We start from the raw sequence: 24,718 nt of genomic DNA on the forward strand, positions 1-24,718 counted from the left end.
TGGTCATTTTTTTCCACTTTCTGCCAGATTTCAGAGATGACAGCACAGCTTGACTCAGTGAGTGGTGTCCCCCAGTGTAGAGATGTTGCAGCTCTCCCCCATCCCCCCACATAGGAAGGAAACACTCCTTGCACTATTTTTCTCCTATTGGTGAGGCTCTGCTCTAGGCCACTCACACCTGTCCCCTTTCACATAGTATGATCTTTACTGTCATAATTATTTTAAAGAAATTTTTTTAAAAATACAGTATTTAGAAACAAAACAAACAAGAAAAAGTTTTCCTTTAGGTTGATGACAGGGAGCAGGGGATGGTCACTCAGTTCCCTTGAATGAATCCGGCCAGCCCCGGCTGTGGTCCTAAGTTGGTGGAAAGATTGAGTAGCAATAGGAGACTGCTTATAGCTCTACAGCACATGGGACAAATCAGACAGAAGCCAGCCAACTAATACTGGACACATATGGTGATTTGTGCGATTTGTTTAGGTATTTTTAAAAGGATGCCTCACTTCCCACTGAAGTGAATTGTTTTGACAAAGGGTTTTCACTTCACTTTGTCAAATTATAAACATATTGTTATTTTAAAATTTCATAAACATGCTTATGTAAATCTTACTTTTAAACCTGTTTTCGAGAGAAATTTTTTAAAGCAGAAAATGTGTTTGTGTCTGAAATAAGTAATGTAACCATCTTGTTTGTTTTTGTGGAAGAACTGGTGAGGACCTGGGGTCAGGTTCCTGGCTGCCTGCAGTAACCGTCAATCCCTGGTGTGAGTTTTAGCATAAAAGCTTGGGCAGCCACACCATCTCTGAACATTGAGCACCGAGCACCAATATCCCTGCACTTCTAATGGAGAAGGTTGAATCAGGTTTCCTGCAGACCGTTACCACCAGTCTTTGAAGGGACTCCAGTCTCCTTGTGGAGAAAATCTTGCAGATGGAGGTCACTGATGGGCAGCAGTCACTAGGCAGCAGCAGCAGCTTGGCATGGAGACACTAATGGTTTCCAAGTTGGTATGTGTGTCTGTCCCTATTTTCCTACACTACACATTTGCTTGCTTAGCTAATTGACAGAAATAAATGTAAATGCTGCATTAATCAAGTGAGTGTGTATGTGTCATAAATATTTTCTCTCAGGATTGCCTATACTTTGAAATCCTGAACCTAGGGGCTTCACATTTAACCTTATTACTCAAAATAAAACACATATCCTTTCTTCTTGTAGTTCTTGGCCTGCTGAATTCTTGAAAGCCATAAGAGAGATGTATAGCCACCCATTCTGACTCAACTTGGTCGATCTAGTGAGACTTTATCACTGCAACAGAATTTTCCTGGCCTTACCTTCCCTCCCTGGGACAACTGTCACTCTGAGCACAGAGTCATGTTTAAATTGCATTCCAGCAACACAGAAGTCGAACCAGTAGAAATGTACCATGCCTACTTGTTGAATATCTAACTTGCGTCCCAAATCTATTAACAGGACCTACTAACCTGAAAGGGCCCCAAATCTCTACTTTAAAATATGTATTTTAATTTTTTTCTATAACTCCCCCTTCCCATGCTGTAGAAAGTACAGTTTACAAATCTCAGTCAAATGCCAGAAACCTAAACATCTAAACATTAGAATGAGGTGCTAATTCAGTTGATATTCATACTGTCCTTAACCACAGGGGGGAGAAAAATGATAATGCATCTCACTTGATTCTCAGAGAGCTAACTTAAAATATACTGAGATTCCAAAAATGAACATAAAACACAAGACACAGAATCAATAATCAAAGATAGAAGAAATATTCTTTGGCGGGAGGTAGGGATCTGGTTTTAGAAATAGGTAGACCTCATAGATTCCCACCACAGGCAGAAGCAACACAATACCATTGCCTTTAAAAAGAATGTCTAAAACATAACAAAAGAAAGACTTTCTGAAAGTTGCTAAGTAGGAAAAGCAGACCACTAACAGAGCAATACAGATAATAATAATCCATGGCATTCCACTGAAAAAATAAAAACTACCATGTGGACACCAAGAAACAAAGGATACTTTAGTTAACTATGTATTCTTATGTGAAGACAACAGAGAGTCATTCTTAGATTACTAACATTTATTTAACTGACATTTCTTTTTTTTTTTTTTAATTTATCTATTTTTGGCTGCGTTGGATCTTCCTTGCTGTGTGTGGGCTTTCTCTAGTTGCGGTGAGCGGGGGCTGCTCTTCGTTGCGATGTGTGGGCTTCTCACTGCGGTGGCTTTTCTTGTTGCGGAGCATGGGCTCTAGGTTTGCAGGCTCTAGAGCACAGGCTCAGTAGTTGTGGCGCACGGGCTTAGTTGCTCCGCGGCATGTGGGATCTTCCCAGACCAGGGCTTGAACCCTTGTCCGCTGCATTGGCAGGCGGATTCTCAACCACTGCGCCACCAGGGAAGCCCCTGACATTTCTTTCTGAGGGTCTTTGATGTGCCAAGCACTATTCTAAGTGCTGTGCGTATAGTGAGCAAAACAGACAGGTGCCTGCATTTTAGAAATTTTGTCCCCATGATGCCAAAAGCTCAACGGCTCTGTACGCCGGTGCCGAATCAAATCTTGGAGACAGAGTTTTGGGTGAAGTAGAAAAGGATAGCTTTATCACTTTGCCAGGCAAAGGGGGACACAGTGGGCTCCTGTCCTTGAAAACTATGTGTCCCAACCCGGGAGGATTGGAGGAGAAGTTTTATAGCAACGGTTCAAGGGCGGGGTCTCTGACAAGGTCAGGGGTGAGCAGGGCCTGTGCTCCCTTCATCTCGTCTCAGGTGGTCGGTCCCCTAATCTGGATGAGCTCCTCTGGTCCCTTTAATCTGGCTTCAGGTGGTTTCTTGGCTGCTCCTCCCTTGATTAGCAACTGTTCGAATCTGCCCTTTGGAACTGAGGGAAGGTCATGGAGGCTGGAGTCTTGCCTACAAGAAACAGGGGACAAAAAAGGCCTCCGTGGGACTTCTCTGGTGGTGCAGCGGTTAAGACTCCGCCTGCCATTGCAGGGGACACGGGTTCAAGCCCTGGTCCGGGAAGATCCCACATGCCGCAGAGTAACTAAGCCCGTGTGCCACAACTACTGAGCCCACAAGCCTAGGGCCCGTACTCCGCAACAAGAGAAGCCACCGCAATGAGAAGCCCTCAGCACTGCAACAAAAAGTAGCCCCCGCTCGCCACAGCTAGAGAAAGCCCACGCGCAGCAACGAAGACCCAACACAGCCAAAAATAAATTTAAAAAAAAAAAAAAAAAGGCCTCAGTGCCCAGGAGCCCCACAGGGCATCGCTTGGTTTCACCCACATACCTTGGATATTTCTCAAACTAGTTCAGTGGGGTATATTTGAACTAAGAAGAGAAAATCCTTCTGTTGCAGCAATTAAATACCCGCAGTGAGAGCCCACTTTCATTACCATCATAACCACGGACACTGCAAGGGGAAGAATGACCCTGCCTTTGGCATCAAGACTATTGCTTGGGACCTCCTATGTGGCCTGCATCAGTGAATCAGGTGAGGATAAATTATTTATCCAATCTGGGAAAGATAGAAGTCAAATATCATAAGAGGAAAAGGTAGTGCAGTCATCACCAGGTGGCTCTGCTGGCTTGATAAGTAAAATCAAAGATACAGAGGGCTATAACCAAGGAGAATTAGCTAAACTACCACATTCTATTTAATCACAGTTCATAAGAGCTCCCCTAACTTCTGTTGAAGTTACTTCAACAATATCACTTACCTCTAGAGGAAAGTAAGGGACTAATGGGAAGAGTTAATTGGTATTTACTTCAAAACAAAAGAGAAAGTGAAGGTCACTCCAGGTCCAAAAAAGATAGATAGATAGATAAGAAAAAAGGAGGAAAGGAGGGAGGAAGGGAGAGGAAGAAAAGGGGAAGGAAGGGAAAGGAAGGGGAGGAGAGGGGAGGGTAACAGGCTGGCTTTCTAAAGGCACAGCTGAAGCAACAGTTTGGAGGCAACATTCTGAAAGGATGGGGTACGGTCCTTCAGGATGCAGTGTATTTATTGAACCAGAAACCTCTAAATGATACTGTGTCCCTAAAAGGAAGAATACACAAATCTGGTAATCAAGAAGTAGAAGCAGGAATGGCTTCACTTACCATCACTCCTACTGACCCACAGAAATTTCATGCTGCTTTCATCTCTGTAACTCTGGGCTCTGCAGGGTCGAAGTTCCAGGTCCCCAAAGAGGATGCACTCTTGCCAGGCGATATATCAAGGGTCTAACTGAACTGCAAGCTACAGCTGCTGCCACGACACTTTGGATTTCTTGGGTCTAGGGAGCAGCAGATGAGAAGAGGAGTTACCATACTATCAGGACTAAATAACCCTAATTAGCAGGAAGAGGTAGGGCTGTTTTTACACAATGGGAGTAGAGAAGAATTCATATGGAACCCAAGTGTTCTACTTGGGTGCTTCCCAGCATTCCCATGCTCCATTGTAGCTGTGAGTGTATATGTGCAGCAACGTCAGCCAGAGAAAGCTATGACTATCAAGAGTTTGGACCACTCAGGAACAAGGGTTTGGGTCATAACACCAGACAAGCCAATAAGACATAATAGCTGAAGGCGAAGGGAAATGAGAATGGATAGTAAAGGAGGGAGAGGATGGGTGCCAGTTGCAGCCCTGAGATCAACTGCAGTAACAGTGACTATAATTTTCCCCACTAACCTCCATCTTCCAAGTTTCTCTTCAAAAACAGAGTCCCATACAAAGCTTGAAGGAATTGTCTCTTGAACCTATCTGGAGAACTAGATCTGTGTGGCTGTAGGGCAGCTGTGGAAATGAACTACTCAGATCTCCTGCTGTGGGGATCATAATTAACCGATGGCCCCAACTGCCACCCTCTGAATCTGCTACGCTTCCCGTGGGCTGTCTCAGACAATGACTGAGTGTAGCAGGGATACTAAGTCAGATCCATTTCTCAGGATGCAAGACTCCTCTGATGGCCACCTTAACATCCAGTAACCTAGCTGAAACTTTTAGAACTGTGCCTATCCAACCTGTTTTCCTTCCTTCCCTCTTTCACAGAGGTCAGACCTGCATCACAGTCTGACAGCTCCTCCTGCCTCTTCTGGCTTCCTCTCTCTTTCCCTCACAGGCATTCTCCCAATAAATCTCACATAAATCTAATTCCATCTTAATGTCTGCTTCTTTAAGAACGTAAACCAACATAGACCTGTCCACAAAACAGATTAAAACTGTAATCCATGATTTCAAAACAAGCTAAGAAAATAATACAAGACATGAAAGAACATGTATCAAAATTAGAAAAAATTCAGAAAAAAGGGTGACATAGTCAGGAAAGTTACAAATAAAAGTGAAAATTGTTTAAAAGATAAAGACTAATCTAGAAGACACACAAATGCAAATAAACTCAACAAATAATGCCTTAAGAGAAGATTTTAAAAAGGAAAACAACAAAAAGAAATGAAGAAAGTGATAAAAAGGGTACTACTTGGGATCTTTGATGGTAGAATTTCTTTAACTTCCCAAGATATTATTCCAGTTGCTTCACATCTTCATTACTGAGACTTTCTCTAGATCTAATTATTAGCTCTTTCCATTGGTCATTATCCATCTCTAACCAACTTATCCAAACCTTCCTCAAAGAATCTTTCTTATTTTCCTTTACTTAATTGGGGGGGTGGTGGTGGTATTTCTCTTTAATATTGTCTAGTTTCTCCACACTTTTACCTGCTTTTTAAATGTTGAGCCACTAATTGGAAATATTACCCAGGTCAAAGTATGATCAGTGTTAAGTTGGTAGAATTCATGGATTAGGTATGAAATGGGCTCATCTATGCTTTATGGGATTGTGACCTGGTTAAATGACTAGACTCAGCTCCTCAACCTAGTCTATCCTGCTGAGATTTTCCAAGCATGGAAACAAATATGTCACTTTATTAACATCATCAACAAATATTGATTAAGCATTATCAATGTACAAAAAATTATGTGCACTGTTTTAGTTGTGTTAAGGACATCCTTGATCCCTGAGGAGGCTCATGTGGAGGTTTCTGTTTTATTTTGTTTTTATGAACAACACTTTGGCTTAAGAACAAAGACACATAAATTCAGAACTATGTCAGCTTTTGAGATGTTGTATTATCGAAGGAAGGGAACAATCCTAATTAGGCCAGTGTCAAAATACATGAAGCCACATCTCTGTTGGTAGTTCTAAAGGAAAAGCAGGAGGGACATTCAGAGGCACCACCAAGCTCTCCTGCTCATTACTTCTCAGTCTCCAGTGCTTTGTCTTACTTGGTCCCAAATATCCCCATTTTTCAAGTCTGTCTTGGAAATAAGACATGAATTCATGATAAAAATTAAAATGTGATCATGTCCCTTTAAGTTCCCAAAATACGTATGATAATAATAATAGCATAAACACATTGAGCATTTACTTTGGGCCAGACATTATCTTATTAAATCCTCACTCCAATAACCCTGTGAGGTAGCAACTATTATTGTCTTGCTGCTCTAGAATTCAAATTCAGACTGCCAGACTCCAGATGCCAAGCACTTTATCCCTATGTTCTGCTACCTCCTTATGTCAAAAAATAACATAGCCAATCTTATGCTATAGCTAACCTACAGTGATACAGTTTATCTTGCTAACACTTGAGCCAGTAATATAAAGTAAAACAAAGTGTCACAAGAAATGAGACTAAGTGTGGCAGCATGAATCAAAGTGGTGGGGTGGTGAGGAGAGAAGGTGAACCTGAAAGGGAGAAGAGCAGTGAGTGGGGAATTTACAACAGCGGTCTTAAGCGCCCCTAAGTCTCCTTCCGGAGCATTCAGATTATGAAAAGGCCTCCTTTATTAGAAGCAAAGTTTAATAACCCAAATGCAAACCAGACATTTAACTCTCCAACTGATATAGTTCCCCATACTTTATCACATAATTTTCATATTTGGACGCTTGCAGTTACACCAAAGACAATACCGCTACCCATCCAGCCACCAGATTTCTATCCCAAAAGGTTAAAATACACCATAGCTAACTAATGTGTTTGCTATAGGAATCAAGAGGTTAGAGTGGGTAAGTTCTTTTTAATGCTACATGTTAATTTAATACTTCAGAACATTTAGCTTATTGTTCTTAGTTAACTTGTGTCGACTGAAACAAAACGCACAATGTGAGCGTTGTGAATTAAGTTTTATTTAGGGGCAAAATGAGGACTATAGCCCGGGAGACAGCATTTCAGATAGCTCTGCTCCAAAGAGGCAGGGGGTTAGGTCAGTATATATGTGATTTTGGTGAGGGGTGCGGGGGATACCTGCAATCAAGCACACATTAAAAAAAATTTTTTTATTTATTTATTTTTTTGGCCAAGCCACATGGCATGTGGGATCTTAGTTCCCCAACCAGGGATCGAACCCGTGTCACCTACAGTGGAAGCGCAGAGTCTTAACCACTGGACCGCCAGGGAGGTCCCAAGCACACAGTTTTGCAGAAGGTTGCTGCTACTCTCGTGAAGGTTACTTCTAGTCATGAGGAGCAGACTTCACCATGAAAGATTTTAGTGCTTTTCTAGATATGCGGAGATGCAAGAATTGGGCTCATAAAAATCATCTCCTGAAAATATCTAACTCTCTGAAGGTCTTCTCCGCCAGTTCTTCCCAGAGCACAGAGTGCCTCATTCTTGATCTCCACCCTTAACTCCTTTCAGAGAGTGTTAAAGTTCAGCACCTGCAGCAGCTCATGATTTAATCCTTGTAGAGGTAGATGGCAAGTGCCAATTTGTAGTTGGCACTTGGTAACTTGCATTCTAAGTGCCAACATTATGCAGTAGAGCATATGTTTAAAGGTGACGATCAGACTTAGACTGCCAAGGGTTAAATCTTGTTTTCACCTAACAAGCTCTGTGATCTTGGGCGTAATAGCCACCTGAACACTCACCTTCCTTGGGTGCAAAATGGGGTTAAAGTAACCTACCATATAGAATCGTGGGGACTAAATGAGGCAGTACCATATAAAAGTGCTTGCCACACTATCTGGCACATAACGTTCTCATGGTGGCTATTTACCTAAGAGTACTGGTTTAATATTAAGAGAAACTAACATGCAAAAAACATTAAATCTCATAAAAAGAAATGAAATGGAGGTATTTGTAATGAGGTGGATGGAGTTAGAGTCTGTCATACAGAGTGAAGTAAGTCAGAAAGAGAAAAACAAATACTGTATGCTAACACATATATATGGAATCTAAGGGGGAAAAAAAAAGGCCATGAAGAACCTAGTGGCAAGACGGGAATAAAGACACAGACCTACTGGAGAATGGACTTGAGGATATGGGAAGGGGGAGGGGTGAGATGTGACAGGGTGAGAGAGTGTCATGGACACATATACACTACCAAATGTAAAATGGATAGCTAGTGGGAAGCAGCCGCATGGCACAGGGAGATCAGCTCGGTGCTTTGTAACCACCTAGAGGGGTGGGAGGGAGGGAGATGCAAGAGGGAAGAGATATGGGAACATATGTATAACTGATTCACTTTGTTATGGGGCAGAAGCTAGCAAACCATTGTAAAGCAATTGTTCTTCAATAAAGATGTTTAAAAAAAAAAACCCATTAAATCTAGTATTACCTATTATTCTGTTAAATTCGGACGCCTAAATCTGGCTTTCCTTATTTCACCTTTCCGATACTGCATTCTCTCCGTTTCACACAGGAGGTAAAAATCCCAAGACTTCAGCGTTCTCCAGAAGAGAAAAAAAAGAACACAGGTAGTTAATACAAACAGAAACGCTGCCTGTCTCTGACGCGTTTCTACAGACCGCAGCAAAGGGCCTGCTCCTACCTCCTCCCGCCCTCTCGATTTCTGGAGGCGGAGACAAATCCCAACACACAGTCGAGGCCACCTCGCTTCCGGCTCGCTCCGTCGGAACTGAGGCGCACGTACGGTCTTCAAGGAGACTTACATATCGATTGCTTATTGGCTACTAGCAAGCACTCCTTCTCCTCATTGGCTGATTCTGCCCCGCGCCGACGTTCCGCGGAGGATGTTCGCCGCGGCGAGTGAGAGGGTCACTGCACCTAAATTTCCGGTTCCGGTTCACCTCTGGCTCCATGGCGACCGCTAGAGGACCAGGGTATCTGCTGACATTAGGCAGATGGCGCCGCGGCCTTGGAATAGCTCCCCAGTCCCGAGTGAGTGCTTACTTTCCCTGCTGTCGAAGAGGCTGTGGATCTCAGAAACAGCTCCGCTCCGAGGAGGAGCGCTCTCTGCTGCCCCTTCCTTAGCCACCGTCCGCAGCCATGCTTTCTGCCCCCAAATCAGCTTTTCTTTCCCGGCCTGCAGGCTCTCGCTGCCCTCGTGCCCGGCGTATCCCAGGTGGATAACAAGTCTGATTTCCTGGGGAAGAGGCCCCATCGCCGGCACCCCGGCATCCTGCAGCTGTCGCGCGTGCGGCTGCCGCAAGTATTGGTTGACGCCGCGCAGTTACTGCTGCTGGGTGAGTAACGGTGAGAAATGGAGGCTCGAGAAGAAGCGGAAACTGGGCCTGCGTGCAAGTGATGCCACTTTTCATTTTTGGTCCTTAGAGAGCTCGATGCCCAATATGGAGGAGAAGGTGCAAGCACTGACCAATTATCTCTGGAGCCGGCATTTACCTGTAGAGCCAGAGGAGTTGCAAAGACGGGCTGTCCATCTTGAGAAAAAATTCCTGGAAAACGCAGGTAGGGCTTAAGAATAAAGAGTAGGCCAAATTGAAAAAACAGAGGGAAATGAAGAGCAAGAAATAATTTCGCAGTCTCTTAAGTAGATACTGCAATTTCTTATTTGACTTTCTCACGAGAGCAGTTATTACAATGATGCCTTACTAAGAGAAGACAGATTATTTCAGAGATTGCGCTTGGGGCTTGAGTAAAGGTCAGTGAGTGCTTCAGTATCCTGTCAAAACTTAGATCTTTGGTTTTGTCCTCCAAGTCCACTGGATTAAGACCATCTAAGTTTTTGTTCAAGTAAAATAAAGTTCGTCTCCAGTACTAAAACCCACTACAGGGAAAGGAGAATAATTTATCGGGTTATTTTTATGGTTATGAGTTGTCTCTTATTAAGGAACCTGCCTTTTATTCATCTTGTATTCCCCGAACTTCTCATAGCATCTGGTTCATAGTAGGTGCTCGGTAGATAAGATAGTATTGAACAAAACACAATCATGAGACTTTAGTTTTTCAAGCCCCTTTCCTCCCTATAGGAGCATTGGAGACGTCACAATATTAAGTTTTGGGGAAGTGAAGAAATCCACAAAATACTGTGTTTATCCTAGCCTTTAAATTTTTGTTACACCTCCTTTTAATATAGAACACACCTGTGGGATAGAGTTGGTTGAGTTGAATAAACTGCTGTTAGAGGAAATATACTATCTGTTACACTTTGGTGGTGGTGGTGGTCATTGTTATTCTTACCTGAAACTTTTCTCTAGGTTTGACTTCTCTCTTAAGCTTTGAGGCTTTTCCCAGGTGGGAATTGGCGATGAATGGGCAGGCAGTCTATTCAGATATTGGATCTGAGCCCTGTTCTTCCTAGGTCCTCACTTCCAGTCCTTGTTCTCACCCCAGACTCATGTCAGATGGAAAAACTTTGTGGAGAAGTGCTGCATGCTCTGCGTAGAACTACCTATCATTGGCAAGAGTTGAGGTAAGGGAGACTAGAAGGGCTGCAGAAGAAGGAGACTTGGGGAAGTACAGTTACACAATTTTGTGTTTGAAAAAGCGACCTGGCTTGTAAGCCTCCCTAGGACTCTTCTGTGTTGAGAAGTGAAAGTGTTGAGCTGGAAGAGCCCTTTCCAAAGATTTCATTTCCTAAAAGTCTAGAGGGTAGCTACGGGATAGAGGTTATTTCCCAGTGGTATGACTCTCTGGTTTTTCTGGCAGCTACAATGAGGGACTGAGCCTGGTGTATATGGCAGCAAGACTGGATGGTGGCTTTGCAGCAGTCTCCAGGGCATTCCATGAGGTGAAATTCGCTCAGTTTCCTACCGTCAGTTCCCTTATTCATAAAGTAGTCTTCTGGGGTAGGATACTTGGGACGTTGCATGTGCATATTTTTTTTTTTTTTTAGGAGGTTCTCTATTCTCTGAAAGGAATTTTTGACCCAAGAAAGGTTTAGAAGCACTGTTTTAAGAGCTTTCTATTCTATAAAGCATTTACATTGAATCTTAAAAGGCATTCATATCTCATTTTCTCTGTTGTGGTCCCCTAATTCATGTTGACCAAGCATCTACTTTCCCCACTGTGGGGTGTTGTATATTTCTTTAGATCCAAGCTCGACTTCCAGAGTTCCAGCCACAAACCTTGATGGACTTTGGCACAGGTACTGGCTCTGTCATCTGGTGAGTATCTTTCTCTTTCTCTGTCAATTCTAGCTCTAGAGAGCCTTGCTTACACCATGCCAATATCAAGAACCTGCAGAACCAGAGGGAGAATAGGAAAGTTGGGGACTGGAATGTTTCTTCCCTCAGATTAGACAAGGCATGAGAAGGTATATGGATTAGGGCCAGAACATAAAGAAATGTCAAGTGAAAAAAAGATCCATGATTAGAAGGATAAAAAAGGAAAGGAATTTAGTCTAGGGTAGAGGTTTTACATATTATCAAGATTGTTTTGTGCACAAATAGTTTTTGAGTCTGCCTTTTTTTAAGGAGTTGTAAATGAAATAAGAAAATAACACTATTAGTTTTTCCAACTATTTTAACATAGCACTCTGTTTCTCCAAGGGTGGGTTGGGAACAGAGGGGTCTCTTGTAGGGATGACTCTGTCATGAGAACTGGCGATTTACTTTTTGCCATTTTAGGGCTGCTCATAGTACTTGGGGCCAGAGCCTACGTGAATATATGTGCGTGGACAGCTCAGCAGCCATGTTGGAATTGGCAGAAAAGCTACTGAAAGGTGAGGACAAAGTATAAGGAAGGGCTTTTCCAAAGTTGAAGGAGTTAAAAAAGCAAAGGAGTACAAGAGAGGGTCTTTTATTGGGGAGTAGAGGAGAGGGCTAAAAGTTAAAAATGAGTCTGATCTTCCAATACAATAGTCCAGCAGAAGATGCTGGAGACCTTTGTTGGACTGTGAATGGGTAGGGTAAGAATAACAGGACAGGTGACCCAGTATTCTCTCTGCCCTTTTTTATAGTTGCTTACTCTATTGCATCTCACCCTCAGCTAGCGTTTTTCTTTGTTCTCGGGGCCATGTTTCTTATCGGAATGTCACTTCAGTTTACACCTGTACACTCATAGTTGCCACATCTCTCTTTTCCTCTACAGGTGGTTCAGGATCTGGGATGCCTTATGTGCCAGGTGTCTTTTTCAGACAGTTTCTACCTGTATCACCCAAGGCAAGTGGCGATGTTTAAAGTATGCTAAATGTGGAGTGTGCACATGGAAAACTGTGGCCTTGGCTTTGCAACCTAGCATTAAGTGTTAGAAAATAAAAGAAAGCAGAAGAAATTTAGTGGGATAGACCTTTGTTGTACTCTTAGAAGAGGGAGATGTCAGGTCTGTCATGTTCCTTGTCCTGTGCACCAGGTACAATTCGATGTGGTGGTATCAGCCTTTTCTCTCAGTGAACTGCCCAGCAAGGCCAACCGGACGGACGTAGTCCAAACCTTGTGGCGCAAGACAGGTCATTTTCTGGTGAGTAGAAACCCCTTTTTCCCTTCAAGTTTTAAAGCAGCTTCATGGGTTTCATGCCTTTCCTTCTCCCCGTTGGAGCTTGTCTTCATTCTTGACCATTTTTCTCTTACATAGATCCCTTTGTCCTTCTTTTAGGGTCTCCATCCACATCTTATATATAATGCCCATTTCTTTTAGGATCCCTATTCCATCTGGGAATGTTCTTACAGAGCTACTGACATTTATGTTTTCGTGTAATTTGGGGCTTCTTATTTTCCCCTTTTGTAATCAGGTATTGGTGGAGAATGGAACAAAAGCTGGACACTCCCTTCTCATGGACGCCAGGGACCTGGTCCTTAACGTAAGGTTCTTTCTCCTTTTTTCACCTTACCCTCCATACCCCACCTATTCTCACCAGTTACTGGCACGCCTGTGAAAACTGAAGGGACTCTGTCATACAATGGTGAGGATGACTCTCAAGATAGTAGGCATATGAAGTCATTATGATATGGGGTAGTGGTTGGCAAACTTGGGCCTGTGGGTCAGATCCGGCCTGCCACCTGTTTTTATAAGAGCCGTGCTTGTTTGTGTGTCTGTGGCTGTATGTCTGTTGTCTGTGGCTGTTTTCACAGTACAAACAGCAGTTTAACAGTTAGGAAAGAAACAGATTTTGCCTACTCTCTGGGCCTTTTATAAAAAACATGTTTGCCGACCCCTGATCCAAGGCATTTCTGAGCCAAGAACCTTATCTCTTTGGGACAGTATGAGCCAGTGTATAATCATAAATTTAATTGTCTTAGAGTGGGATCTTTTTGAGAGTGGAGGTTGCTGACAAGGGAGAGCACCATACTATGTGCCAAGTTTCTGCCTTTCTCCTGCTGCAAAGAGAAAGTTCTTTGTTTGGAGGATTAAAGAAGCAGCCAGCTTAATTCAAAGAACATAGTTAATAATTACCAGAATTGAATGTTAGAGGAGTCCTCAATTTACTGAGTGCAGAGATTGAGTTATGAGAATAGACCCTTCAGGCCCAACCTAATTTTTTTGATTTCCTTTGGTTTCAGAGAAAAGAGAAGTCACCTTTGGACCCTCGACCTGGTTTTGTCTTTGCCCCGGTGAGTATTACTTCTCCCTTTCCCAGCACGCAAAGATCTGAACTCAGCTGTGGCCAGGAAAAGTAAGAGAGTAAAGCTAAGCCACCTCCACTACTTTGTGTCCCTATCCAGTTTCTTTCTTAGTGATTCCTCTGGCTTTCCTACCCTCTGCTCCTGTGCTCCCTTATCCCTAGCCCTTCTTGACTCTCACTCTTAGGTTTTCAGTTTTATGATCTGTTCTTTTGTCTTACTTCATGTCTTTTGTTTGTGTTCACAGTGTCCCCATGAACTTCCGTGTCCCCAGTTGACAGCCTCTAAGCCCCTGGCCTGTAGCTTTTCCCAGGCCTACCATGCCATCCCCTTCAGCTGGGTATGTACTCTGGGAATGCTGTGGTAGGGAGAAAATAGCCTGGGAGAGCACAGTGAAAAAGACTCAGAGGCAGGAGGATTTGGAAAATTCAGAGAATAGCTTGGAGATTTTAGGCCCTGAATGTGCATGACTTATAGAATATGAAAAGGGCTGCAGGAATGGAGTTCAAAATTTTTTTTTCCCTTGTCTTTTACCTCTAAGCCATCTCTATATCCTTAACTTAGAACAAGAAGCCAAAGGAGGAAAAGTTCTCGATGGTAATCCTTGCCCGAGGGTCTCTGGAGGAGGCTAATCGCTGGCCCCGAATCACTCAGCCTGTTCTTAAACGGCCACGCCATGTGCATTGTCACCTGTGCTGTCCAGATGGGCGTATGCAGCATGCTGTGATCACAGCCCGCAGACATGGCAGGTATAGAGGGTGTGACCAAAATTAGTGGAAGGTAGCAAGAACCTGCAGCCCACATTGACCCTCTGTTTTATATAGGGATTTGTATCGCTGTGCCCGTGTCAGCTCCTGGGGAGATCGTTTACCTGTGATCACGCCATCTGAGCTTCCTCCATCACCTGCTCAAGATCCCCCTGAGAGTTGACAAGGATGTGTAACGAGTGTTTTCTTCTATCATGACTGCCAAGGCTGAAGCTACCTGGTATCCAGGATGCGAGTGCTGGTACTTTTACAGCAAAAAACTAGTTAAAATAGCCTCCATTATAGTAGGCCTTATTCTTTTAGCTCACTCGGCCATCCTTTCACAGATGCTTTTCTTTCTTGTTTAATTGCACTTTGCAGATGATTGCCTTCTAGCTAGAATTGTACTATGCACCTGGTGTTTACTCCTCCAAGGAAACACTCCCTAACACTCCCTTCCCTTGTGAGCATTGTTCATTCCAGAAAGAAGGTCACCGTGCAGTAATCTCAAGGACCACCAGAACCAGTCTGGAGAGCAGCTAACACGAGCTTTGAAATTTTCCAGAAGTGAAGAATGCAAGCTTGCATCTACCCTGATCCTTATCTATGGCCCTATTTTCCACTTCCAAACTATAAGACCCCTTGCTGTTCTCTCTTAAGGGAGGGCACAGTCTTTAGGGCATTAGCCTGCTGTGGCCTCCTTTGCCTGGCAAAGCAATAAAAGCTACTCTTTTATACTTCACCGAAAACTCTACCTCTGCGTCTGTTCAGCACCGGTGAACAGAGGCTGAGTTTCAGCAACAGTACCCCTATATAGCTGTGTTCGCTTAGGTTTTAATAATAATTAAAAGTTTTCAAAGAATGGAAATGGATCTTGTGATTCTTAAAAGGTGTAGAAGTCTGTTGTCATGGCCTGCCCTATAATGAAGAGAATCCTCAGATTTTCAATGCTTCCCACACAAATCTCCAGCTCACCCTGTCCTGGAAGAACCCTGCTGCTTCCACCAGATTCCAGGACTTCCCAGGGAGTCCTGAGATAATCTGGAGTAGTGGGGAAAGCCACCCGCAACTCCCTGAGAACTGGCTCAACAGGTCTCAGGGTTGTTAGGCAGGCCACCTGAATAGGGGAATCAGCAGCTGCTTGGCTTCTATTTTTTTCTTCCTCCTTCCCTTTCAACTTTCTCAGCCCCCTCAGAGTTCACTTCATACATTTCTCTCAAGAGTTGATTCCCCTCAGGCCTGAATCTATCTCCACCCTCATATATCCAGGCAGGAGCCTTCAGTTTTCCCTTAGGCCTTGCTGTTTCAGAGCTAGAGCAACTTTCTTTGTCTTAAAACTCTCAGTCCCTCTCCTATAATTTATATCAGGAAACAGGCATAGTCAAAAGTTATAGCAGTATTGATGTTGTAGTACTAGAAATCTTCCTTCTAGACATTTCCATGCCTGGAGCTGTTTTTCTGGGGTTACAAGATAGGGGAGTCCCCCTCCTCTGCTAGTTCCCACGGAATGGTGGCAGCTCCACTTCCCAGGCCCTCCTCCTTACCCCAAGTGGCCCCAAATCCCCTCTGAAAGGGTGCAGTTCAGGTATCAGCATAGCAACCTATAAGACGAGGTGGGGTAGAGAGGGTATAGAAGGCTTAGATCAAATGTCCTGAGTGAGGCAGGACCAGATTGTCCCCAACACAAAACAGCTGGGGAGAGCTACCATAGACTCCCGTTTTGGATTAGAACAGCCCTAGGCTAGAACTAAGACTGCACAGCCCTTGGGTTAGTTGGAGCATTGAAGAGGAGGCGAAGACACAGCACCAGGCTGTGCCTGGCAGGGAGTCTGGAGTTTCTGATTTCTAAATTCAGGAAGGCGTCAGCCAGGGGAGGGGCCTCCATGTAGGGGAAGGGTGGGAAGCTGGGGCTGGGCAAGTTTTCTATGCAAGGCTGCGCAAGAAGAGGCCACACAGACCAGAAAGAAGACCCAATAGCCTTCTGAAACTCAGAAGAGTGGACGCTCCAGCTTTGACCACCTGAGACACCACTCCTGCTGCCGAGATTGTAACTCCGTTTGTTATTCTGAGGCCTCTACTTACCCTGCACCACAAGGATGGAGCCACTACTAGGAGTAAAAATTGGCTGCCTGTTTTCCCTGCTGGTTCTCACTCTGGTCTGTGGCCTTTTCCCCGTCTGCTTCAAATGGTTCCAGACTGCTACAGCCACAGGTACAGCCCGACCACGTCTTTGTCCCCATAACCTAAGTCTGACTCAGCCTTGTCACCCTATCCTGATATCTTGCTCTGATTCTCTCATCATCCCCAAGCTTGGGACATGGGGCGCTGCCTGTGGCTCTTTAGTCATCGTTGTCTATCTCCTCTTTGCCAGCTGGATTGTAACTCCTGCTTTTTATTAGGTCGTCATCGCCGAGTCCTCAGCCTCCTGAGTTGCACTTCTGCTGGCATTTTCCTGGGAGCGGGTTTCATGCACATGACTGCTGAAGCCTTGGAGGGAATTGAATCAGAGATCCAGAAGTTGGTGATACAGGTGAGCAGCAGAGTTGCTGAGCTGCAGGGCTGTGAGGTCAGAATGATGAACAGAACCAGGAGGAGAAAGGGGGGAAAGTAATGAAGCCAAGGACACAGGAGGAACAGCAGGGAAGATGACAGCTCTTGCGCGGAATGATGGAAGCAGGTCAGACTGGCCTTTAAGGAAAGTGATGGAGCCGAAGGCACAGGACGGGAAGCTGAGCTGCTCTTTCCCTCGTCTAATTTGTGCTTTTTTTCTCCCTAGAACAGCACAAACAGTGAGGGGAATTCTGATGATGCTGATTCAGCTTATGTAAGTATCTCCCACCAGCCCCTACCTGGAGAGTAAGGAGAACCAGAGATACCTTTCATGCCCAGACCTTTTGGAGAGGATTTACGTGTGGAATTCCAGGAATTCCTTCTGCTCCTCAGCTCTGGCATTGTGGAGGAAAAGAGGAGCCCCCCAATCCTTTTGGGCTTATGAAACCCCAGAAAGAACTCTTGTTTAGCCTTCCATTCTTTCTCTGGACCCTTTGACATGCTTCATATCATTTTCCCATTTTTTAAACCTATTGATACTGTTTCCCTTAGTTCCTCTGGTATTCTTGTTGTCGAACGTCCGTGTCTACTCTTGGCTTCATTTCCCTTTTTTTCGTTCTATTACCACACTTCCCATTCTCTTCAGTCTCCCAATCCCATGTCCATCCAATGCAATTTCTTGCCTTCCTTTCCCATCTCACAACCCTTCTTTCTGTTCCTAGATGGAGTATCCCTATGGAGAGCTCATCATCTCCCTGGGCTTCTTCTTTGTCTTCCTTTTGGAGTCGCTGGCATTGCAGTGCTGTCCTGGGGCTGCTGGAAGATCAAAAGTGCAGGAGCAAGAATGGGGTATGGCTAATGTCCTTGAACCCCATAGCCATGGACCTCTACCCTCACCATCACGAGGTCCCCTGCGAGCCCTCGTCCTCTTGCTCTCTCTCTCCTTTCACTCCGTGTTTGAAGGTCTAGCTGTGGGACTGCAGCCAACAGTCGCAGCTACCGTGCAGCTCTGTCTTGCCATCCTGGCTCACAAGGGGCTCGTAGTGTTTGGTGTAGGACTGCGGCTGGTGCAGGTAGGCACTGGATCACGTTGGGCCATGCTCTCCATACTGTCATTAGCTCTCATGTCCCCCGTGGGCCTAGCCCTAGGGCTGGCTGTGCCTCAGGGAATCTCTGAAGGGGGACAAGGCTTGGCCCAGGCTGTGTTAGAAGGCATGGCAGCTGGCACCTTCCTGTATGTCACCTTCCTGGAAATTCTGCCCCAGGAGCTCGCAGGTCCTGAAGCCCCTCTGGCCAAGTGGGGCTGTGTAGCCGCCGGTTTTGCTTTCATGGCCTTTATTGCCTTGTGGGCCTGAGAGATACCTGACTTTTCTGATGGATCTAAGATGACCTCCCTACCCCCAAGAGATGCCTCCCAAATGACCTTAGCCCTCTGACATTTCTTCACTGAGACAAAGTGACATTCACTAGGCATCATTCCGTAACCTGGACCCCAGCTTTTCGCTACGCGAGATGCCATTTCTTATGCAGAACTGAGAAAAGGATGTTTCAGTGGAGTGCCTATAAACTGGAGGATTGATATAAAGACCATCACACCAGATTTGACTCTTGTCCCGTTTATCCTACTGTTGTATAATAAAATGTCCATTTTATCCTTCCCCTTCAGCCATGCTATACTTCATTTCTCCGGGTTGCCTAGGAGGCACCTGGTACAGGAGGTGTGGTGGAGTGGAGAGCGGGAAGGGTGAGTGTGGGATGCAGTCTTATTTTCTGGAATTGGGCCCCCAGCCATTCTGTCAGTTGCAGGCCATGCCTCTCGAGACATGGGAGCATTGCTGAAATTCCAACGACCTACTACCACCTTATGCACAGGTGTTGAGAAACTGAGCCAGAGTTCCCAGAATTTAGAGAGAAGAGGTTTAAAAACAGAAACCACAGGGATCTAGATTTTTTTCCTATGCTAACCACACCCACCCCACTCCCAGTGCCTATTATCAGTCTCCCACAAAGTGTCCAACAGACTCTTGAGATAAGGCTAAATGGAGCCTATTTCCATCTGGTTGCTATGTTTCACGCTGAGCCCTGTGTGGCTTCAGGGCCACTCTTGCTCTTCTTTGAGTCTCTGTCTCCCTCCAGCTGCCTTGTGCTGAGGGATTAAGAAGCAGTGTGTTTGGAGAGGGAGAAAGGCACCAGAGAAATGCCTGGGGTGATTACTTGGCTCCGCCACGACTTAGCGGTTTTCCTTCTGCATGCCTGACCTGCCGCTAGGGCTCCAGCCCCTCCCTGCTGGACAATTTGCCTTTCAGTTTGAGTGACTCCCACAATGTGTTGCTTCTCTTAGAAGCTGCTAAGGACATGTACGTTATGTGCAACTGAGGAGGAGCAGGATGGCTGTTGCCCAGCCCCTGACCCGCGAGATGGAGGAATATATCAGACTTAGTGGAGAAACTGGGAAAGAGAAGGTGTGCCCTTTGAGCGCAACAGCTTTCCCACTTTGCCCCTTCTCGTACTTTCGGTGTGGAAGCCCAAGTGGCCTTAACGTGGACCAGGCCTCCCGCGTTTCATTCTTGTCTCAGTCTGTCCCCTGTCCGTCCCATCCCCCTCCCCATAAATTAAGATACACACACCTCCTCAGCAGCCCAGCTTACACACACAGGGGTCAGCGAGAAGGCAAGCTTCAGGCAAAGCTAAATTAAAATGTCTGACATGGGAAATAATCTCCCTGAAGCACCATCCTATTCCGTTTTCCCTTCAGCATTAAATGTTCTCACATGGAATACACTCACAGGTAGTAATAATAGAATTTCTACATTGAGCACCTGGCGCTGTGCTATTGCTTTCACATACATTATCTCCCCTTCCCAAGCCTGCCAGGTAGATCTTATCCCTATGTTAAGTCTAGGGAAGTGCATTTAGAAAAGTGAAATAACTTGATAGCTAGCTGGGGTTCAAACCCGTGTTTCTGTGATTCTAAGAAAAGCTCAAGGTGTAGATTCTCTTCTTCCTTACCTTTCCCTCCCCATCTTCTTTGTTAGGGTCTCATAAGAAAGCAGAGAACACATTGGATAAGTGAGGCAAGTTTAATAAAGGGAGTATATAGAAAGGTGTGGGCAGGGTTTAGACAGAGCAACAAGGGATGGTGTAATTCCCTGGGGCTGAATAATAACAATACTGTTACCTAGGCTGAACAGAGGGAGCAGTTACCAAAAACTAGAGGGCCATCCAATAAGAGGTGTGGCCTCGGTGCAGGGATGCAACCAACCTGCAGGGACTCGACCAGGAGGAAACCAGAGGAATACCCTCACTCTCCTTCTACTCTTTGACCTACTGCCAATGTCTCCTGTTGGCCATACCCAAACCAAGAACGAAAGAAGCCAAACCAAAGAAGCCAAGGACGAAAATGTCTGTTGATGCACTGCAGATAGGTCAGCCTTGTGAGGTACAGGTCCTAAAGAAGTCTGGAGAGGCAAACAGAAGACGTCCCACACACCACTGATTCTCTGCTGCTTTCAGCTCCAGTGATCTTGCCCAGACTTTGGAAGGAGAAATTGGAAAGGACATGATTATATGGAAGTTAGAGAGCTATTTCTGGTACAGAGGATTTGTATGGCTATAGAAAGGAGGCTTGAGGAGAAGCACATTAGATTCCGAGGCTCTTCACATGTTTCTGTGTCACTGATGCGCTCAGCATTTGAGGTCAATGAACAGAGGCTGGAGATTTCAAGCATGGGTGGGTCATGCATTTTCTTGCCTCCTCCCATCCCAGGAGACTTTAGATTCCCCTTTAGCCTCCTCTGCTTTCAGCCATCCTTCCAATGACCATTTCCTTTTCCTTTCCCAAGATCCTTACCAACCAGGACTGGAATCATCTTTAGTTTGAACCCTATTGTATCAAGAGCTAGAATAGAGACAGGGAATGCTGCAGAGAGAGAACATTGGGATCAGGAAAAGGAACAATCGTGATCATTTTCAAAAGCTCTGAATCCCCAGCAAGGAGCCAGAGAGGGCTCTAAGGGAGCAGAAGATGAACGTGATTTCTGAATGAGCTGGAAATGAGGAAGAATGGAATAAGAACAGGCATGAGAACCATAGGACAGGAGGGACAACTGAGTTAGCTGGGGCATGGTGACTAGAAGCCAGATTCAGGAGTGAACCTTGATTCTCTCAGCCTTGAGAGATAGGTTGTAACTGAAGAAAATTAGAATCATGAGAGTTGAAAGATAAAAATAGGAGTGAAGATATACAGGTTAGGAAAGTAGATAAGAGGAGAAGCTAGTTGGAATAGTCACAAGAGAGTTTATGTGAATCAGTTTTCAAGTCTTCTCAACTCCTGTGTCCCTTCCCCATCCCTCGTTCTCCACCCCATCTATTTTTATATATTTAAACAGAAACAAAAACAAAAGAATGAGACCTCCAATTGCCCTCCCGCTTTGAGCCAGCTTTCCATTTTTGCACCAATAAATGATTTTCTGAAGCAACCCCCTCGAGCTTTCCACCTTTCCCTTGCTTACAAGTTGAGAATCGGGCTTGGATATTGCTGTTGTAAGATAAGAATTTGTGAAGAAAGGGAGCCGGGGAACAGCATCAAAGGGAAACCAGTTTTGTGAATACCCCAGAGCCAGGAGGGAGGCCAGTTAGAGAACACACGTCAACAAGATACACCCAGGAACAAAAACCAAAGAGCTCCAGACTAATTCTTAGGAGACAATTCATGCTACTTCGCCCTCCCCTGAAGGACAGCTTTCCAGTGTCTTGCCTCCCTCACCAGAGGAAACGGTCCCTTGCTCCTGGCTCTGGGTGACAGAGTACAAGAAGCAGCTGCCAGATTTGGAGTGGGTTGGTACATGTGAGTGTGCCGACTGGCCAGATACCCTCACATTCCCCCCGCTGACCTGAGGAAGAGCCCATGGTTACTAGCAAAGGTGAAGCCAAAGGGGTGCAGACAGGGGTTATGCCCACCCCCAGTCTGTGGGAATGCTTAAGGACTAAATCTAAAGACACCAGTTGTCAATGCTTTCCTTTTTATTTCAGTTTTATTCTGAGTTACTGTCTTTAGACTCATTGAATGTCAAAAACAGAAAGCATTCTACTTTTACTGTATATTTATCCAACTGGCCAAAAATTCTGATGTTGGTGAGGAGAGAGTGTGCAAACGACTACTTTGTTCTGGGCATGGTTTACCCTGACCACACCCCTGGCCTCTGGTCAGAATAGACTCTCACTTTCCAGTTAGTCCTAAAATCTCTCTAGAAAGGTCACGTCTCCCAGTCTGGCTTTTCCCTATTAGAGGAGTACTCTTTAAAGCTTAACATCTATCCCTCCTGCTGTAGTTTCACTGCTTTGTGTGTTCCTTTGGAGAATCACCCTTTAATATCTCTTTATGAGTTCCAGAATTTTCAAGCTGACAACCCAAGGCTCTCATGACCGTGTTCTTCTAGTTTTAATCTCCTTCCCATAGCACCCTTGCTTAGCTATCTTGGGCTTCTGTTCCTAAAGTCAGGGAAACATTCCTTGAAAATGAGAGGAAGGGAGAAACAGAGTCCTAAGCCTGAAGCCGAGACAGAAGGGCGGTAGTTTGCGGTTCAACATCTGTGAAGTCGCCCCACCTCTCCTCTGAGCCTCTGAGCGCCGATCTTGAGAATGGGCAGGAGCCACAGACCACGGCTGACCATGGTATCAGGCCCTCCCACCATAGCTACTGCTAGAATCACAAAGAACAGTGGGGGACTCAGGAAGGGACCTGGGAGCTGGGGAAAGTTAGGAAGAACCATGCCAGCCACAGGGGGGCACTGAATCCCCATGGGCTAGCCTGGAGTGTGCAGGGCCCACAAAGCAGAGAGGTCAGTCAAGGACAGCAAAGCCCTTCTCCCTTGCTCCCAGCAGACAGCATCTCTCCCTCTACCTAACTCTCGGGTTCCTTACAGATCCAGAGGCATCTGTAGGAGAGAGACACACAGAGTCACCACCCGTTTCACACACCACCTCCATGACAGATACATACACACACACGCTCTCTCCTATGTACACACAACTGTAATTTACTCCCTCTTCCGAAGATTACCCTGCTAACAGTGTTATCTTTTTAGGCAAATGTACTGAGAAGACCTGCCTTCCCTTCCATAATGAGCAACAGCAGCTATTGCCAGTCAAGGCTGTGAGTTCTTTGCCTTTTCCTCATGTTTCTCTAGGAGCTGGTTGGTCCACTGACTCCAATTATGCTGTTTCTTTTCTTTAGTGTGGCATTTCAGCACTGCTTGCTGCCTGCCCTGTGCGTGGTTAGCCAACACCCTCACCATCAATAACTAGCTCTATAACTTGTATAACTCTGCTGGTCACCTAATACTGCCCCCTTCTGGTCCTGGCCTACTGTATTTAAAATAGACTTGGTCCTGTGAGAGAGAGTGAGGAAAAGCTCAAGATTCAGGAACATATTCCATGCTCCACTTTTATGCCAGTGTGTTGGCACCAGACACCAAGCTGCATTAGTCCTCAGCTCGGTTCCGCTGAGGAAACTAATTGCCTGTGGGGTTTCTATAAGGTAATCTGACAAATGACCTTGTAATAGTCTATCCACAATCCTCTTGCCAATAATGCTATATGGTTCCTTCTCATTTTTACTTCTTTATTATTTTTTTAAGTTTATCTTCATTTTTATTTATTTTTGGCTGTGTTGGGTGTTCGTTGCTGTGCACGGGCTTTCTCTAGTTGCGGCGAGCGGGAGCTACTCTTCATTGTGGTGTGCAGGCTTCTCATTGCGGTGGCTTCTCTTGTTGCAGAGCACGGGCTCTAGGCACGCGGGCTTCAGTAGTTGTGGCACGTGGGCTCAGTAGTTGTGGTTCACGAGCTCTAGAGCGCAGGCTCAGTAGTTGTGGCACACGGGCTTAGTTGCTCCGCGGCATGTGGGATCTTCCCAGACCAAGGCTCAAACCCGTGTCCCCTGCATTGGCAGGTGGATTCTTAACCACTGCACCACAAGGGAAGCCCTCATTTTTACTTCTTGTGCCCCAAGAGCCCAAGAATCAGCTTGCATCAGCCACAAAATATCTGAAGTCCTCTTGATGATTTTTCATACTTGAAAACTTCTCAGAGAATCACAAACATAGTCTAATTAACTCCCTGATTCAAAGGAGAGATTTCTGAGAGGAAGTCTTTTTTGCTGTGACTCTCCTGAAGGAATCTTCCTATTGGGATCAACTATGAGCAACCCAACCCCTCTAGCAACTGCATGAGGCCTGGTCTACTGATTGTATTGAACCATCTAAAATAGAATCTACGTGACCCTAGGGAGGATCCTGCTGGAAAATGAGTCACAAGATGTCCTTGAACACTTCAGTCAGCTTTCTACGCTTCCTTCTTTAAGATCACGATGTTGGTGACGTCTCTGAAATCCTGTGGCATTTCTCAATGGTCCATTCCACAGATATGAAGTATCCTAAGATCTGAGTAGCTCCTCCCACCCCAAACTTGAAAATACTATCAATATCGAGGACAATACCATTCTATTCGAATAGGGACCAGTAACTATGAGGTCACATTTTGTGGCGTGTCTATGCTATATAAGCCCTCTCCCATGGTTTTTGTCACTTTGAGAAGAGAATGTGAGAGCTGGGCAGGGAGAGGGCAGGAAAGGGTCATGAGGCAGGCATACTCAGACAAGGAAGAATAATGGAAC

The 24,718-nt window shown here is 45.2% G+C and overlaps 2 protein-coding genes and 1 long non-coding RNA gene across 11 annotated transcripts in view; 2 read left to right on the forward strand and 1 right to left on the reverse strand.

Moving 5' to 3' along the window:
* The window catches only part of LOC103015769 (uncharacterized), a 36,406-nt gene extending 27,101 nt beyond the window's left edge, over window positions 1-9,305 (reverse strand). For 4 of the 5 annotated variants that reach the window (XR_009007632.1, XR_009007634.1, XR_009007631.1 and 1 more), the window contains exons 1-3: window positions 8,821-9,305; window positions 8,608-8,719; window positions 4,113-4,288 (exon numbers count right to left, since the gene is read on the reverse strand). This is a non-coding gene — a long non-coding RNA (uncharacterized LOC103015769). Of the gene's footprint in view, window positions 1-4,112; window positions 4,289-5,470; window positions 6,737-8,607; window positions 8,720-8,820 lie in introns of all 5 variants that reach the window. The other variant, XR_009007633.1, reaches the window with a different exon arrangement.
* Window positions 9,045-15,358, forward strand: METTL17 (methyltransferase like 17). The gene is made up of 14 exons (XM_007180495.2): window positions 9,045-9,170; window positions 9,322-9,475; window positions 9,564-9,698; window positions 10,584-10,662; window positions 10,899-10,980; window positions 11,283-11,356; window positions 11,819-11,913; window positions 12,282-12,352; window positions 12,543-12,650; window positions 12,922-12,990; window positions 13,691-13,741; window positions 13,998-14,090; window positions 14,315-14,499; window positions 14,575-15,358. Exons 1-14 carry the CDS (start codon window positions 9,090-9,092, stop codon window positions 14,678-14,680), a joined length of 1,383 nt encoding a protein of 460 aa, XP_007180557.2. The 5' UTR covers window positions 9,045-9,089; the 3' UTR covers window positions 14,681-15,358.
* Window positions 15,359-15,441: 83 nt separating this feature from the next.
* On the forward strand, window positions 15,442-19,177 carry SLC39A2 (solute carrier family 39 member 2). Of its 5 annotated transcripts, XM_057543674.1 has the most exons (5): window positions 15,442-16,707; window positions 16,896-17,026; window positions 17,273-17,320; window positions 17,769-17,895; window positions 18,010-19,177. In XM_057543674.1, exons 1-5 carry the CDS (start codon window positions 16,593-16,595, stop codon window positions 18,399-18,401), a joined length of 813 nt encoding a protein of 270 aa, XP_057399657.1. In that variant the 5' UTR covers window positions 15,442-16,592; the 3' UTR covers window positions 18,402-19,177. The 5 variants fall into 5 exon arrangements, with proteins under 5 accessions (XP_057399657.1, XP_007180558.1, XP_057399658.1 ...); XM_007180496.2 differs by having other exon boundaries at window positions 17,769-19,177; XM_057543675.1 differs by lacking the exon at window positions 18,010-19,177 and having other exon boundaries at window positions 17,278-17,320; window positions 17,769-17,874.
* The last annotated feature ends 5,541 nt before the right edge of the window (window positions 19,178-24,718 follow it).

The sequence above is a fragment of the Balaenoptera acutorostrata genome, chromosome 3 (assembly GCF_949987535.1).
Source record: "Balaenoptera acutorostrata chromosome 3, mBalAcu1.1, whole genome shotgun sequence".
Lineage (NCBI taxonomy): Eukaryota > Metazoa > Chordata > Mammalia > Artiodactyla > Balaenopteridae > Balaenoptera > Balaenoptera acutorostrata.